This window comes from Triticum aestivum, chromosome 2B (assembly GCF_018294505.1).
Source record: "Triticum aestivum cultivar Chinese Spring chromosome 2B, IWGSC CS RefSeq v2.1, whole genome shotgun sequence".
Lineage (NCBI taxonomy): Eukaryota > Viridiplantae > Streptophyta > Magnoliopsida > Poales > Poaceae > Triticum > Triticum aestivum.
The window spans coordinates 678,417,746-678,433,936 of record NC_057798.1 but is presented as its reverse complement, the minus strand read 5'-3'; the positions used below and the strand labels follow the sequence as shown (position 1 = coordinate 678,433,936).

At 45.3% G+C, this 16,191-nt stretch overlaps 1 protein-coding gene across 1 annotated transcript; it reads right to left on the bottom strand.

The window, feature by feature from the left end:
• Nucleotides 1-2,784: 2,784 nt before the first annotated feature.
• Nucleotides 2,785-6,340, bottom strand: LOC123039387 (nuclear poly(A) polymerase 4-like). The gene is made up of 3 exons (XM_044462582.1): nt 5,950-6,340; nt 5,522-5,617; nt 2,785-3,911 (listed from the first exon to the last, which is right to left on the bottom strand). Exons 1-3 carry the CDS (start codon nt 6,338-6,340, stop codon nt 2,785-2,787), a joined length of 1,614 nt encoding a protein of 537 aa, XP_044318517.1.
• Between the last annotated feature and the right edge of the window lie 9,851 nt (nt 6,341-16,191).

Genomic DNA, 16,191 nt, shown 5'->3' with positions numbered 1-16,191 from the left:
TGACACCGTGACTAACTGCTGAGTCACATTGAGCTCATTATGATGATGCATTACCGAGTGGGCCCAGAGATACCTCTCCGTCATACAGAGTGACAAATTCCAGTCTTGATTCGTGCCAACGAACAGACACTTTCGGAGATACATGTAGTATACCTTTATAGCCACCCAGTTACGTTGTGACGTTTGGTACACCCAAATCATTCCTACGGTATTCTTTAGTTGCACAATCTCATGGGCTAAGGAAATGATACTTGACACTAGAAAAGCTCTTAGCAAACGAACTACATGATCTTGTGCCATGCTTAGGATTGGGTCTTGTCCATCACATCATTCTCCTAATGATGTGATCCCGTTATCAATGGCATCTAATGTCCATGGTCAAGAAACCATAACCATATATTGATCAACGAGCTAGTCAACTAGAGGCTCACTACTCACTAGTGACATGTTGTGGTCTATGTATTCACACATGTATTACGGTTTCCAGTTAATACAATTATAGCATGAACAACAGACAATTATCATGAACAAGGAAATCTATAATAACCATTTTATTATTGCCTCTAGGGCATATTTACAATATGATGCTCAAGTAACTTAGACGACAACAACCCCCGATGTTATGCATCGATTATTGCGAGATGAACTCACGCTCGTCTGTAGAGATCGTTGAAAGTGGGTCGATCCTGAGGACTGGTTCGCAAAATCTTCCACCAAGTTTTGGCTGGTTTTGCAAGGTTCTACGTGATTATTTTTCCTTTTTCTATTATTTGTTTTTCTCTATTGAATTTCATCGGTTTTCCTTTTTATGTATCTTTTCCTTTTTTTATCCTTTTCCAAAATTGAGTTGACTTTTTAACATGTGTTGAACATTTTTCGTATACAAACCAAACATTTTTGGATACACGTTGTTAAAATATGCTATTAACATTTGTCCGAATAAATGTTGAACATATGTAAAACACACATAGTACATTTTTTAATACAGGATGAATATTTTAAAGAGAAGAAAATTTAGATTTTGGAATTGGTTTAAAACGCCTAGATTCTTCGCTTGGATTCTTTTCGTCACTTGTGGATACATCATAACCCAACAACAAAAAGAAGAAGAAAAGCCCAACCTAGGTACAACCCCAGAGAAAGATGCAGATCAAAAGATCCTACCAAATTTGGCGGAACGCTCGGTCAATAACTTAGACAACAACAACACAAAATCAACATGTGACAAAGGAAAAAAACATAGAAATGGGAAGAAACAGGGATAAGGCCATTTTTTTATGAGAGCGGCGTTTTGGCTCCTAGGTGCATATGCACCATTGTCAAAATACACATTTCAAAAAGTTGAAAAATTCGGAACCAAAATCCCACGTGTATATCCGGACATTTTATGTGCGTTCACAAGGTTTCGGTGAAAAACGACGTTTTTGTGGCTTGTGTAAAAAAGATAAAGAAATGCCTCGTGAATAGTTAGAATGAAGCATCCGAAATTGTCTTTTTTACACAAGCCATACAAAAACATCGTTTTTCACTGAAACCTTGTGCACGCACATAAAATGTCCGGATATACACGCGGTATTTTTGTTCTGAATTTTTCAACTTTTCAAAATGTGTATTTCGATAATAGGTGCATATGCACCTAGGAGCCAACGGCAATTACCGATTTTTTATGTGATTTAGTTAAGTTCCATCCACATACACCCGAAAGGGACCCTATTCATAATTTTGAATACCTTCGAGGAAGAAGGATGTTATTGGAGAAGTTGCAGACACAAGAAGAACAAGGGGTCTAGTGCGGTATCTCAACTGCGAAGTCCCCGTTTTCTTTTATGTTTCATTCAATCTGTTGATAGGTTGTTACGTTCACGCTTTTAATAGGTTGATCTTTGCACCTTGAAGATTGGTACCGAAGGAGTGGATGTCAATTTAGTTGATGAGGAAGAAGAATACTTCCTTCGTTCCTAAATATAAGTCTTTTTAGAGATTCCGACTACATACGAAGCAATATGAGTGAATCCACACTCTAAAATACGTCTATATACATCTGTACGTAGTCCATATTAAAATCTCTAAAATGACTTATATTTAAGAATAGAGGGAGTACAAAAGATTGAACTCCAAACTACTACTACCCAAAATATACCGTACCTAGTATATTTGTTCGAACATATCACAATGTCAAGATTTGCCTTATTTCTATGTTTTATTCAATAGTAGCATAATTATGATAATATTTACAGAAGAGTGAAACCATGGCAGGAGCTCTGACTTAACATCGAAGACTTGCACTGAAGGAGGTAAGCAAGAACATAAACATTGACAATACAATGTTTATATTCGGTGGTGCTGCCAACAGCTTGGACTACATAGTTGATAACTTGATAGTATATCATACTCCCTCCGTTTCTAAATATAAGTCTTTTTAGACATTTCAAATGAAATGCAACATATGGATGTATGTAGACATATTTTAGTGTAGATTCATCCATTTTGCTCCGTATGTAGTCACTTGATGGAATCTCTAGAAAGACTTATATTTAGGAATGGAGGAAGTACAATACAAATTAAATTGTTCCTCTGACAAAGCTATGCTACACATATCTGACTATGTACACGATGTTCCGCCGGGGGCAGAGTCTGCCCTTCTCTCTGTCTCCCATTGGATCATGCCATCCCCCTCACAAGAGTGCGAAGACTTCGGTTTGCCTTGGCTTGATCATGCTGGAATGCTTAGCTAGAGCGTAGCTAGTTCGTGTGAATGTGATTGCTCTGAATGTTCTTCTGCTCTCACACAACGCCCTGTACTGAAGCGCTGGGGAGGATATTGCTGCTGGGACAGCATTGCCTCTTCCTCTCAGGCGCCGATCCGGTTCCGCCTGCCGCCGCCACCTTCTTGACGTCGCCGGAAGCAGACGACAACGGAGGAGAAGAGTTGCTCTCGGCGGCGCGCTTCCTCTTGAGATGCCCAGCCGGCAGGATCTGATCCAGCACGTAGGATGGCAGGTCCTTCCTCCGGGTGTGCGAGACCTCCAGCTCCATCCCGGGCCCCCAGAACTCGTACGTGTACACCTCCTGCTTGAACCCCTCCGTCGTCGCGCGTAGGTCGAACGGCACCTGGGGCTGCTGCTGCTGTTGCTGCTGCGGCTTGGACAAGCCCACGAAGAAGGTTGACGTGCAGTGCAGATCATGGGGCTTGGCGACGTAGGCTTTCGGGTTGGGATGGCAGAGCAGCATGCCGGCCGTGGCCATCTCGACCCTGTTCACCAGCTGCCTCAGCCGCGACTCCACCCACCCCTTCCACTCCCGGAGGTCGGCCTCCCCTCCGGCGACCTTCACGTCCACCTGCAGGTAGCTCTTGTACGCCTTGAAGAACTGGAACGGCTGGAACAGCGCGTCCCACCCGCCGGCGCCGCCGGGGCCGGCCTTGAGGATCTCCTGGCAGATGCCGTTGCCGATCTGGAGCTGCTCCGTGATGGTCCGCAGGGTGGCGTGCGAGACGTTGTAGCACGAGTTCATGCAAGGGTAGGCCGGCGTGATGACGGGCATGATGTGGCTCTTGTCGCGCGGGTTCCGCCGCGGGTGCCAGACGGGCAGCCGGAGCGCGAGCTCGCCGCCGTCGTCGTGCTCGATGTCCCGTAGAAGCACCGGGTTGGGCCACTTCCACTGCGCGAAGATCTTGAAGAAGCGCGGCACCAGCATGCTCGGCGAGGCGTTGGGGTAAAGCTGGCACACGCGCGCCACCAGGATCGCCCAGCCCACGCCGCCCAGGAACCCCATCACGTTGGAGTAGACGCCACGCGCCTTGGCCCAGTGCTTGATGCATCGCAATGTCGTGCGAAAGGCGCCGCCCACGCCGTTGAGGCTGCGCGCGGAGGCCAGGTCCATGCCGCGGAAAACGGAGCGGTCGCGCAGGTTTTTTTTTTAGAACGAAGCCTCAAGAAAGAGCCCGGCTTTGAATTAACAAAGCCATCAACCGGCCAGGATTATATCGAACCAACAAAGAAAACTAAGAACAGAACAGCAAGACGATACATGATGCTGTGTAAAAGCTATCAGGCTACGCCGCCCAGGAACCCCATCACGTTGGAGTAGACGCCACGCGCCTTGGCCCAGTGCTTGATGCATCGCAATGTCGTGCAAAAGGCGCCGCCCACGCGCATTGAGGCTGCGGGCGGAGGCCAGGTCCATGCCGCGGAAAACGGAGCGGTCGCGCAGATTTTTTTTTAGAACGAAGGCTCAAGAAAGAGCCCGGCTTTGAATTAACAAAGCCATCAACCAGTCAGGGTTACATCGAACCAACAAAGAAAACTAAGAACAGAACAGCAAGACGATACATGATGCTGTGTAAAAGCTATCAGGCTACTACAAACTACTAGCAAAGCAATGGAAACTAAAGCACAAGTCCAGCTAGAAGTCGAAGAAGCCCTCCACAGCGAGCAGGGCACCACACAGGGCACCAGCAAAACTTGGTAAGAAAACAGTAGTTGGAGGAGCTCCATTGGCAGCTTCATGGGCTCTGGCCGTCGATGTCGCCCTCCTCCACCTCAGAAGGGGGCTCCCTGCCCCCTCGCCCTGGCACGAAAGGCGCCGATCCGTCGAAAGGTGGAGATGCCCACCCGAGGGCTAAAGAGCGACCGACGCCGTTGCCAACCGGAAGACCACACCAGGATACCACCGCCAAACTGCTTGGAGCTCATCCAAGGGAAGCATCGGCAATACATGATATCTGCACACGAGGAGAAGCAAGCAACACGGCAAGGCTGCTGAAGCCAAGCAACCCCCGACCGAAACAAGCACACTTCCCCCAAAGCTCACCAAAGACGGCACCCCCTTGAGGGTGACGGCGCCCACGGCTTCGCTGCCGCCCAATCCCGAGGGATTTGGGTTTTCACCTCGTCCACGAGCAACACGGGAGGAAGAGAAGGGGGAAAGGGGGATTTTTACCAGCGCCTACAGGTAGGTGATGGCGCCCATGGGCGTCGCCGCCGGCAGGCCGGCATAGCCAGCCACAGATTTCTCCGATCCCCTCTCCCAACCCCCACCTCGAGAGGAGACACGGCTACGGTGCCCGGAGGCCGCCGGAGAACGGATCTGAGACGAGGGTGACAGGAGGTTGAAGAGGAAGATGCCTTCAGATCTGATGCGGGAGCCCCGAAGCCACCGCGCACCACAACCATCGCCAGCCGTCACCGCGCTGCCCGCACGGCCGAGATGGGCGGCCAGCCCCCGCTGCTGCCGTTTGCTGAGGACGGCGCAGCACCACCCCCCGAGGTCGCCACCTCGGCTCCGAGATCCTCCACATGGGTGGAGCGACCAGATCCTCGCCGCCACCATCCCCGGCAGCCGCGCGGCGTTCCGGCGACCCCCTCCGGCAGCGACGAGGGATTGGAAAAAGGGGGAGGGAGTCCCGGCGGCGGGCTAGGGTTTGAGCCGCCCGGGTCGCCCCTGCGGGAGCGACGCGGGGGCCTGGGGGATTCCCTTGAGGATCCTCACACAGGTATTCCAGATCTCCGGTCGCGCTGGTCGAGGTCCCTGGGCACCACCGGGAAGCACACGCTGGCGTAGAGGAGGTCCACCTGCACGCCATGGAATCGCATCTTGATGACGGGCACGTGCGCGCGAGGCACTGGCCAGTGGCGGAGCCAGGAAAAATGAGTGAGGGGGGCCGGGTGTTCTTAATCCTTAGGGTTTTGACTTGTTCGGTTACACCCCTTCACAAGAGGATTGAAGGGGATTTGAGGAGGTTTTGACTTGTAGGGGATTAAATCCATTTCAATCCCTGCCAAACCCCCTCCAAATCCCTCCCAACCGAACACAACCTTATTGAGTAGGGCCAGTCCACTAAATTACACTGGTTTAGCAGCAAATAATCATGTATTCAGATGCATATTAGGACTAATTCAGTATTGTTAGGGGGGGCCAGGGCCCCTACTGGCCCCCCTGTCTCCGCCGTTGGCACTGGCTGCAGCTCCATCATGGCCTCCGTCTCCGCTAGCACGCCGCCGAGCACGGCGAAGAAGTCGTGATCGCGGTCGATGTAGGAGGGGCCGACAACGAGAGCGTCGATGTCGAAGCCGCGGCCGTGGACGCCGAGACGGTAGGAACCGAACGGAATCAGAAGGGCGGTGGCCTTCTCAACCATGCCGTCAGGAAACCCTCGCTGAGCAGTGACGCGCTTCACCCACCGGTCGGTGATGGCCTCGAGATGGCGCATCACGTCCTCGCGGGCCGCCAGCTCATCAGAGGTCTCGTACAAGCCGGCCTCACGGAGAAGACTCTCTAACTGTGTGGACCTCTCGTGGTCCGCCGGTGTTGGGCCAACCAGCGAGATCGGCGTCGTCATGATGGCGCGATTGTTCTCGTGTTGCAAAGGGAAGGACATGATCCCATATATTTATAATTAAAGGGGAAGGTATGGTCCCGGACCAAATGCGGATTCAAATTCGTATCCGATTTTCCCACACGTTTCGTGTGTTGTATGCACTTGTGTGTGAGTCGAGGACGTGACCCTTAAAATGTCCCTCGAAATGAACACGATATTTGTGGGAGACCATGAACACGATATTTTAAGGACGTGACCCTTAAAATGTCCAACCATGTTCACTAAACCTCCGTTTCAGATTTATAATTCTCGCAACACTCAAAATAATAGCATATCAAAAAAATCTACGATGAGTGAAAATATTGAAATGCGAGAGTAGTTGATATTTAAATATTACAATCTAACTAAAATTTTAAAATAAAATAATCAAACTTGAATTCAGCTCACACATATGTTCTAGTTATCCCCTTTAACCACACACATATGTTCAATCAGATCTTCCTTTAGCTGCTCATGAGTTGCTCGATGCCGAATTTGTTGATGCATTTGAACAAAATCCTCAAACGTGGCCGGATTCTAATGTGAAAGTTGGATAGGACCATCCATGTTTTCAAATTTCAGACCTCTAGCAGAATCTTCACCCTCATCCTCCATAGCCATGTTGTGCATGATCACACAACATGGCATCACTTCCCACAAGGTCTCTGGCTTTCATATTTTTGTAGGTCCTCAAACAACTGCAAAATAGGCGTGAAGCACTCCAAATGCCCTCTGCACAATCTTTCTAGCTCCTTCTTGTCTTTGAGCAAAGTGATCTCTTTTCTGACCAATTGCCTTAGAGATGGTTTCAATGAAGGTCGCCCATACAGGATATATATACACCGTCAACCAGATAATAGCCCATGTTTTACTCATGCACATTGATAGTATAGTTGCACGGAGGAGCTTGTCCAGTCAACCTAGCAAACAATGGAGATCGCTGCAGCACATTGATGTCATGGTGAGATGTGGTCATGCCAAATAAAGTGTGCTAAATTCAATGGTCCTATGAGGCAACTGATTCACAAATGATGGTGGACTTCTTAACATGGCTCTGATATTGTCGGTGTGGAGTTTTTGGGCAGTTTTTCCATCTCCAGTGCATGCAATAAAGATATCTGAGCATACCTGGCCATCCTCTTACTTCCAAGAGTGACATGAGACTTTCGGTGTCTGCGACAGTTTGTTGTCTCAAGTACTAAGGTCGAAACACCTCGATCGTCACAGTAGCAAATCTGACCATGGGTCTCTGCATGTGCTCACAATATCCAGAGGTGCTCATCCCACGAATCAAAGGTCATGCCATATGCAAGCATACACATTGCAGCGGTGCACTTATGTTACCCAAAGAATCTAATTTTTTTTCCACGGCGTCCTTCTTCAAGATGAAGTAATCATCGTAGGACTAGACTCCATTGTAGAGGCGACCGAACACACTTTTTCGCATCCGAAAGCGCCAGAAAAAATTGTCCGCGAATAGGGCATCCATCAAGCATCAAATTCCCCCATGGCCTGTTCCAATTCAGCACTTGATGACCCTTAATTGGTCCCTTGAAATAAGAACATGCTCTTATGCACGCTTCGCGTCTGCAAGGACCGCATGCATCGTCGTTGTTTCATCTGCACAATCCTCCTTGTTGAACGACTCATCGTAGTGCTCCTAGATGTTCTCCATGTCCAAATACATTGCTTCATACTCCTTTCATTTCTTTATCTAAGGTGTATTATTTTCAGCACGGTGACCAACGCGCATAATTACAGACTATTTATGATGAAACTGGCCTTGTCTAATTCATAGATTAGCGGCAAGTAAATCATTTAGGCTAGGAAAGGAAAAGATCCACACAATCGGGAGAGAGATAGTTTCCTCTTCTTTCTATACAAGGAGAGATACATGCAATCAGAGGAGAGATATTTTCCTTTTTGTTGAGGGTCAAGATCGGAATTACGAGGAATTGGAACAAATGCACCTTACATTGTGGAATTTTATCAAAAATAAATACACCTTATATAAATGAACGGAGGGAGTGGAAGGGAGAAAATTTGTCAAAATAAATTAGATTGGGCATTTGACAAAACACTCGTCGGGCGTGGTGACCCCACTGACGGCATCCGGAAGGGCTGATGGTACCTGCGCAGCGGACGGGGCGAGAGATGTGGAATGGCAATGTAGGCAAAGCGGCATGGCGACCGGGTGGAGCAGCAAAGGTCCTGCAAGGGCTTGGCGGGTGGCCGGGGTGGTACAACGGCGGTGGAGGGTAGGGAGGAAGTGGGTGCAGAGGAAGGGGAAAGGGATGGAGACGCGGGGTCCAGGTGTGGTTTCGGTTTGGTCGGGGGTGTCGGGGTCCTACATGGCGGAGATATGGACTCCCGCAAAGCTCCTTGGTTTGCTTCTGGTTTGTGAGACAACGAACATGCAAACTGGTCTGTGGATCAATGTGGGACGACGTTGGACAGCAAACTCTGTTCAAATAGCTTGATCCAGATGTTTGCGGCTGATTCGAGGGTCCTCTTTCGAGATGACCTTAGTCCTCACTTTGGTATGTAAATCTAGCCCAGTGTAAATATGCCCGTGGATGTAACATTTATCGTACGCTACCGTGTTTCACTGTCTCGCGATACCTGGGTATATCTCGGGCCAGGCCGAGCATCAAGTCGGGCCTAAAAAAGCCCCGTGCTAAAAACCCAGGCCCGAGCCTAACAATCAGGCCTATTAAATCCAGCCCTAGCCCGAAAAAGCCCGCCAAGGCCCGGTCCATCCGGTCTGACTACGGCGAAAATCATGTTTTTTGGTAGCCCGAGCCTGGCCAGATCTGCTCGTCGAGCTCAATTTCCAGGCTCGAGCTAGGCCAGGATTTTCGGGCGGGTAGGGTCGGGCCGTCCGGGCCAAGCTGCCCATGGCCGGGTATAATCCGCAGTGATGCTACAGATACGGGGGAGTTTACATGACATTTACGGTGCTGTTTTGATTGGTTTAGGATGAAGCGGGGCCCACCCTGAAAATCAGGGGCGGGCGAGATTGCTGAGGGGAGAGGGGTTAGTCCGTTAAACTCTATAAAAACCCTTTGTAACTCTAGCTTTTTTTGAGCGATCCGTTTACCACATGTTCTTTAAAAATATTTTATCAAATATGTGTTTGAATTACAAATTGTTTTCACCATTGCATTTTCTTGTGTTGAGATCTTTGAAACTAGATCTCCAAAAGAACCGAGAACCCAAAAAAATAGAAAACTAGTAAAAAAATCGGAAATGAGAAAATGCAGAAGCGCATATTCTGCTCTCTTTCTTTTGGGGAAGCACAGTTGTGTTTCACTGTGAAGCACAACTGTGCTTTTCAGTTTTCACACAACACTGTGCTTCACTATGAAGCACGATTATGCTTTTCACTTTTCAAGAAGCACAACTATGCATAGCTTTTGGAAGTCATACCTGTTTTAGAAATTTCCATGCATATTTTATATTGTTTTTCTCTATTGTCTTGGTTTCTTTTAAGTTTCTTTTTGATATTTTATTATTTTCTTCGGGTTTTGTTTGTTTTTCTTCAACCCCCCCCCCCCCCCCTTTTAATTTTTTCCGCTTTTCAAAAACGTTACATTATTTTTTAAATAACATTGAGCAATTTAATATATACTAAACATATTCGCATACATGTGAACATTTATAAAATGCACATTGAATTTTTTTAAACACATTTTTGATTATTTTTTCAAGAATGTGATTAATATTTTTATAAAACATGCAAACATTTTTTCATGTGTTGATATTTTTTTAAATGGCACAATTTTTTATGATAATATCTTTTTCTAAAGCTGTGGGAACATTTTTTACATTTCATGATTTTTTATAAATGTGACGGAACATAATTTTAAGTGTGTGAAACTTTTATAATTCTCATGAACAATTTTTTCTGTGGTTTTATTTACAAAAATAATTTTTTACCTTTTCATGAACATTTCTAAAATAATTTAATGATCATACTTTGTAAAATGTTAAACATTTTTAAAATTTCACGTACATTTTTAAATGCTATGAACATTTTCCAGAAAATGAGCCAACAAAATTTTTACACTACGTACATAAACATGTTTAAAAGGCGTGGTCAACGTTTTTCTATATTTAAGTATATATTTTTTGAAATCAAAAAGGAGAAAAACGAACAGAACAGGCTAACTAGACAAGGGAATGAACCAACCCAACGACTTTCTAATTGGCCAGTCCACGCTATGTTGTAGCAGCTAGCTTGTCTAAAAAAAGCTATAAGCGCGCTTTTTTTTAAAAAAAAGCTATAAGTGAGCTGTAGACGCGCCCCCACCGGTAGTCCTAGAAGCGCATGTCAAAATATGGAATTGAATTTTTACATCACAACTATCAGTGTGAATCTGAAATAGTGAAAATTAAACGACTTTCAAATGTATCCAAATTTTATGTTGTTTGAAAGGTCTTGTCGCCAGGAATTCAAATATATATAAAAAAGGTTTAGAAGATATGAATGGTTTAAAATATCACCTAATAAATGGTTTTTTTATGGGAAACGTTTACGGCCGGCAGTCTGGCCGAGTCTTCTTTTTCTTTTAGTTTTAGTTTTCTTTTCCTTTACTGTTTCTTTTATTCCTTCACTGTTTTGCATTTCTTTTTCACACAGAATGAATTTTGTAAAATGAGATACTTTGCACATAAATCAAAGCACAACATTACTAGGTTTCACAAAAAGTTTGGGGCCAATTGGAACAGTTCAACTTTAGTTTTGAATTTAAATGGGCTTACTTAAAGCCGTTGGTCCAGTTTAAAATAGGTTAAGGGCATTTTAGATATTCAAATAATGTTGGTTTATGCATGAAAAATAGTTAGTGAATATTTGCAACCCAACCTACATTTTTATTTTACTATTTTAAAATTTAATATGACTTGCATTTGAATTTGGATTTGGATTTGATTTTGATTTTATCAAGGGAAAATTAAGCTTAGCAAATCAAGATGACATGGCAACATTAGCATGGGTTTACTATAGCATGACATAGGCGGTGTTACAAAGTGGCCTAAGAATAAAAAAAACTACTCCCTCCGTCCCATAATATAAGAGCGTTTTTGATGGAGGGACAAAGAGAGTAGGATGTAAGCTCAGAATTATATGAAAAGCTGGGAAACAATCCTTCGCAATGGAAACCAATGTAAATGATTTTGATCAATATTTCTGAAATACTCCAATAATAGAAACTAATGTAAATGAGGTTTTGACTCCATATTTCCTTACATCATACGGAAATACTCAAAAATAGGAAACTAACGTAAATGATTTTGGCTCCGTGTTTCATTACATCATACCGAAATACTCAATAATAGAAAAACAACAACGAAGCCTTTAGTCCTAAACAAATTGGGGTAGACTAGTGTTGAAAGCCATAAGATCTCACAACCAACTCATGGTTCTGGTATATGGATAGCCAATGTGATCAGTTGCATGTCCACTACTCGACATGCATACCACAGAACTACAAGGGGTACAACGCGACTACAAACCGAGGTTTTATTTCTTATGACATATTCTCTCTCATCGCACGTGGAAAAAAAATCTTGACATTCAAACTGATTTTAAAAGTGTCGATTCTTGTCATGGATTCTTTTCTTCACTTCTATATACGTTACAACCTAACAAGCAAAATAAGAAAAAGCTCAACCTAGATAAAGTCCTAGAAAAATTGCTGACCAAAAGGTCCATTCCAATTTGGTGGGATGCTCTAGTAACTCAGACGACAACAACAACTGTGAAACCATCCACCTAGTTGTGCCGGTTTTGCAAGGTTCTACAAGATTTTTTCTATTATGTGTTTTCCTCTATTGTTTTTTATCGTTTTTACTTTCAGGTTTCCTTTTTGCTTTTTGTTTCTTTTTCCCTTTTATCTTTCCAAAATAAGTGTTGACTTTTTGAACACATGTTGAACATTTTTTTGTATACAAACCAAACATTTTTAGATGCACATTGAACACTTTTCAATACTATTAACATTTACAGGAATGAATATTGAACATGTGTAAAATGCACATAGTGCATTTTTTAAATACACAATGAACATTTTGAAAGAAGCAAAAATCTAGAATTTGAAATTGGTTCAAAATTCCTATATTCTTCTCCTGGATTCTTTTTTTCACTTGTGGGAAGAAAAGGCCGAGCCTAGATACAAACCTAGAGAAAATTGCAGATCAAAAGATCTTAGCAAATTTGGCAGAATGCTCGATCGATAACTCAGACAACAATAACACATCAACAGCACAAAATCGACATTTGACAAGGGAGAAAAAAACATGGGGATTGGATGAAACAGGGATAATGCCATTTTAAATGTGATTTAGTTAAGTCTCATCTAGATATACCCAGAAGGGACCCTATTCATAACTTTGAATACCTTCGAGGAACAAGGATGTTACTAGAGAAGTTGCAGACACAAGAAGAACAAGGAGGGACTAGTGGATGAGGCGTGTGGTATCTCAGCTGTGAAGTCCATGTTTTCTTTTATGTTTCATTCAATCTGTTGATAGGTTGCTAGGTTCACGTTTCTAATAGGTTGATCTTATTATTTTGCGGGGATGATAGGTTGATCTTTGCATCTTCAAGATTTGGTACCAAAGGAGTGGATGTCAGTTTAGTTGATGAGGAAAAATACATATGTAGGATAGAACTCCTACTCAGGTACCAAAATCTACCGAGCATGGTGTATTTGGTCGAACATATCACAATGCCTAGATAGACTTTATTTGTAACTTTTATTCAATAATAATAACATAATTATGATAAAATTTACATAATAGCGAAACCATAGCAGGAGCTCGGTCTTAACATCATATGGAAGACTTGCAGTGAAGGAACCAAGTAAGCACAAACATAGGAGAGTGGCGTTCTGGCTCCTAGCAAGGTTTAGATACACCTATTATAAAATCCTAGTACGCCGTCGATCCGCAATCGCGATCACCAGGTGTGGCACGGTCGGAGTGAATCGTCCGAGTTAATTGAACCGCCTGGGGACACAGTGGAACATGATGCGCTATCTCTCTCAAAAACACTAGCCCAATCCCGTTTTCCCCGTTGAGCAGAGGTGGCGAAGAAGCAGAGGAGCGCCGACAATGACGCCCGGGAGGTCGACGGGGAGGTGGCAGACCAGAGGAACCCGGCAAGCCGGTCGGCGTTGGATATAGAGCAGCTGAGCCGCCGTCTCCTCTCTCCTCCCCTCTTTTTAGGATCTAGAGCTTGGATCAGCCAACCGCCCCGGTCCATCGGTGAAGGCCGCCACAGAGCCCACGCTGGAGGGCGACCTGGTGCTCAGGCCAGCCCGCGGCGGCTCGTCCGTGTTGCCCGCGGCACCAAGGGCTGATCCATCGCCTCATCTCGCAACGGCCGCGCTGCGCGCGGTGTTCCAATAGTGTGGTCTCGGATATGGCACGACGGTAACCCCGAAGGACTCGTGCGGGAAGCAGGACTGGTTCGGGTCCTTGGCGTAGATGGCGTCCAGCAGCTGCACCTGCGACGGCTTGCTTGAGTGCCGCATCACGCACATGTGCGTGTGCTGTGTTCCTGGCTCGCTCGACGGCTCGCACCAAACTCCAAAGTAAGCACATGAGAATAACAGTACAGACTTTTAACAACAGGTGCACATGTGTCCACATTCTACAATCTTTGCATCCTTTGCACTCCTTTGACATCTTTTTCTGAAGCACAGAAGCGATTGATCAACCTCTACATCCTTTACATGTTCTTTTTCAACATTAGATGGTTCACATAATTTGCACATCGTTACAAGGCTTAGAATGTTGGGGATCGTTGCAGAAATTAAAAAAAATTCTACGCATCACCAAGATCAATCTATGGAGAGACTAGCAACGAGAGAGGGGAGTGCATCTTCATACCCTTGAAGATCGCAAAACGGAAGCGTTGCAAGAACGCGGATGAAGGAGTCCTACTTGAAGCGATTCAGATCGCGGTTGATTCCGATCTAAGCGCCGAACAACGGCACCTCCGCATTCAACACACGTGCAGCCCGGTGACGTCTCCTGCGTCTTGATCCAGCAAAGAGGAGGGAGAGGTTGAGGAAGACAACTCCAGCAGTAGCACGACGGCGTGGTGGTGGTGGAGCAGCGGTTCTCCGGCAGGGCTTCGCCAAGCTCAAATGGAGGAGGAGGGGAGTTGGAGAGGGGGAGGGTTGCGCCTTGGATGTGGTGCGGCTGTACCGAGAGGGCCCATGTTGGCGTCGTAATGCATGATTCCGTGACCAACTACTTAGTCACATTGAGCTCATTATGATGATGCATTACCGAGAGGGCCCAGAGATACCACTCCGTCATATGGAGTGACAAATCCCAGTCATGATTCGTGCCATCCCAACAGACACTTTCGGAGATACCTGTAGTGCTTCTTTATAGCCACCCAATTATGTTGTGACGTTTGGTACACCCAAAGCACTCCTACGGTATCCGGGAGTTACACAATCTCATGGTCTAAGGAAATGATACTTGACATTAGAAAAGCCTTAGCAAACGAACTACACGATCTTGTGCTATGCTTAGGATTGGGTCTTGTCCATCACATCATTCTCCTAATGATGTGATCCCATTATCAATGACATCCAATGTCCATAGTCAGGAAACCATGACCATCTGTTGATCAACGAGCTAGTCAACTAGAGGCTCACTAGGGACATGTTATCGTCTATGTATTCACACATGTATGACGGTTTCCGGTCAATACAATTACAGCATGATCAATAGACAATTATCATGAACAAGGAAACATAATAATAACCATTTTATTATTGCCTCTAGGGAATATTTCCAACAGTCTCCCACTTGCACTAGAGTCAGTAATCTAGGTACATTGTGATGAATCGAACACCCATAGAGTTCTTGTGTTGATCATGTTTTGCTCGCGGAAGAGGTTTAGTCAACGGATCTGCGATATTCAGATTCGTATGCACTTTACAAATATCTATGTCTCCATCTTGAACATTTTCACGAATGGAGTTGAAGCGACGCTTGATGTGCCTGGTCTCCTTGTGAAACCTGGGCTCCTTGGCAAGGGCAATAGCTCCAGTGTTGTCACAAAAGAAAATCATCGGGCCCGGCGCATTGGGAATAACTCCTAGGTCGGTAATGAACTCATTCATCCATATTGCTTCATGCACTACCTCCGGGGCTGCCATGTACTCTGCTTCACATGTAGATCCCGCCATGACGCTTTGCTTGCAACTGCACCAGCTTACTGCCCCACCATTCAAAATATACACATATCCAGTTTGTGACTTGGAGTCATCCAGATCTGTGTCGAAGCTAGCATCGACGTAACCCTTTACGACGAGCTCTTCGTCACCTCAATAAACGAGAAACATATCCTTAGTCCTTTTCAGGTACTTTAGGATATTCTTGACCGTTGTCCAGTGTTCCATGCCAGGATTACTTTGGTACCTCCCTACCAAACTTACGACAAGGTTTACATCAGGTCTGGTACACAACATGGCATTCATAATAGACCCTATGGCTGAGACATAGGGGATGACACTCATCTTTTCTCTATCTTCTGCCATGGTCGGGCTTTGAGACGAGCTCAATTTCACACCTTGCAATACAGGCAAGAACCCCTTCTTGGACTGATCCATATTGAACTTCTTCAATATCTTATCAAGGTATGTGCTTTGTGAAAGTTCTATGAGGCGTCTCGATCTATCTCTATAGATCTTGATGCCTAATATGTAAGCAGCTTCTCCAAGGTCCTTCATTGAAAAACACTTATTCAAGTAGGCCTTTATGCTTTCCAAAAGTTCTATATCATTTCCCGTCAATAGTATGTCATC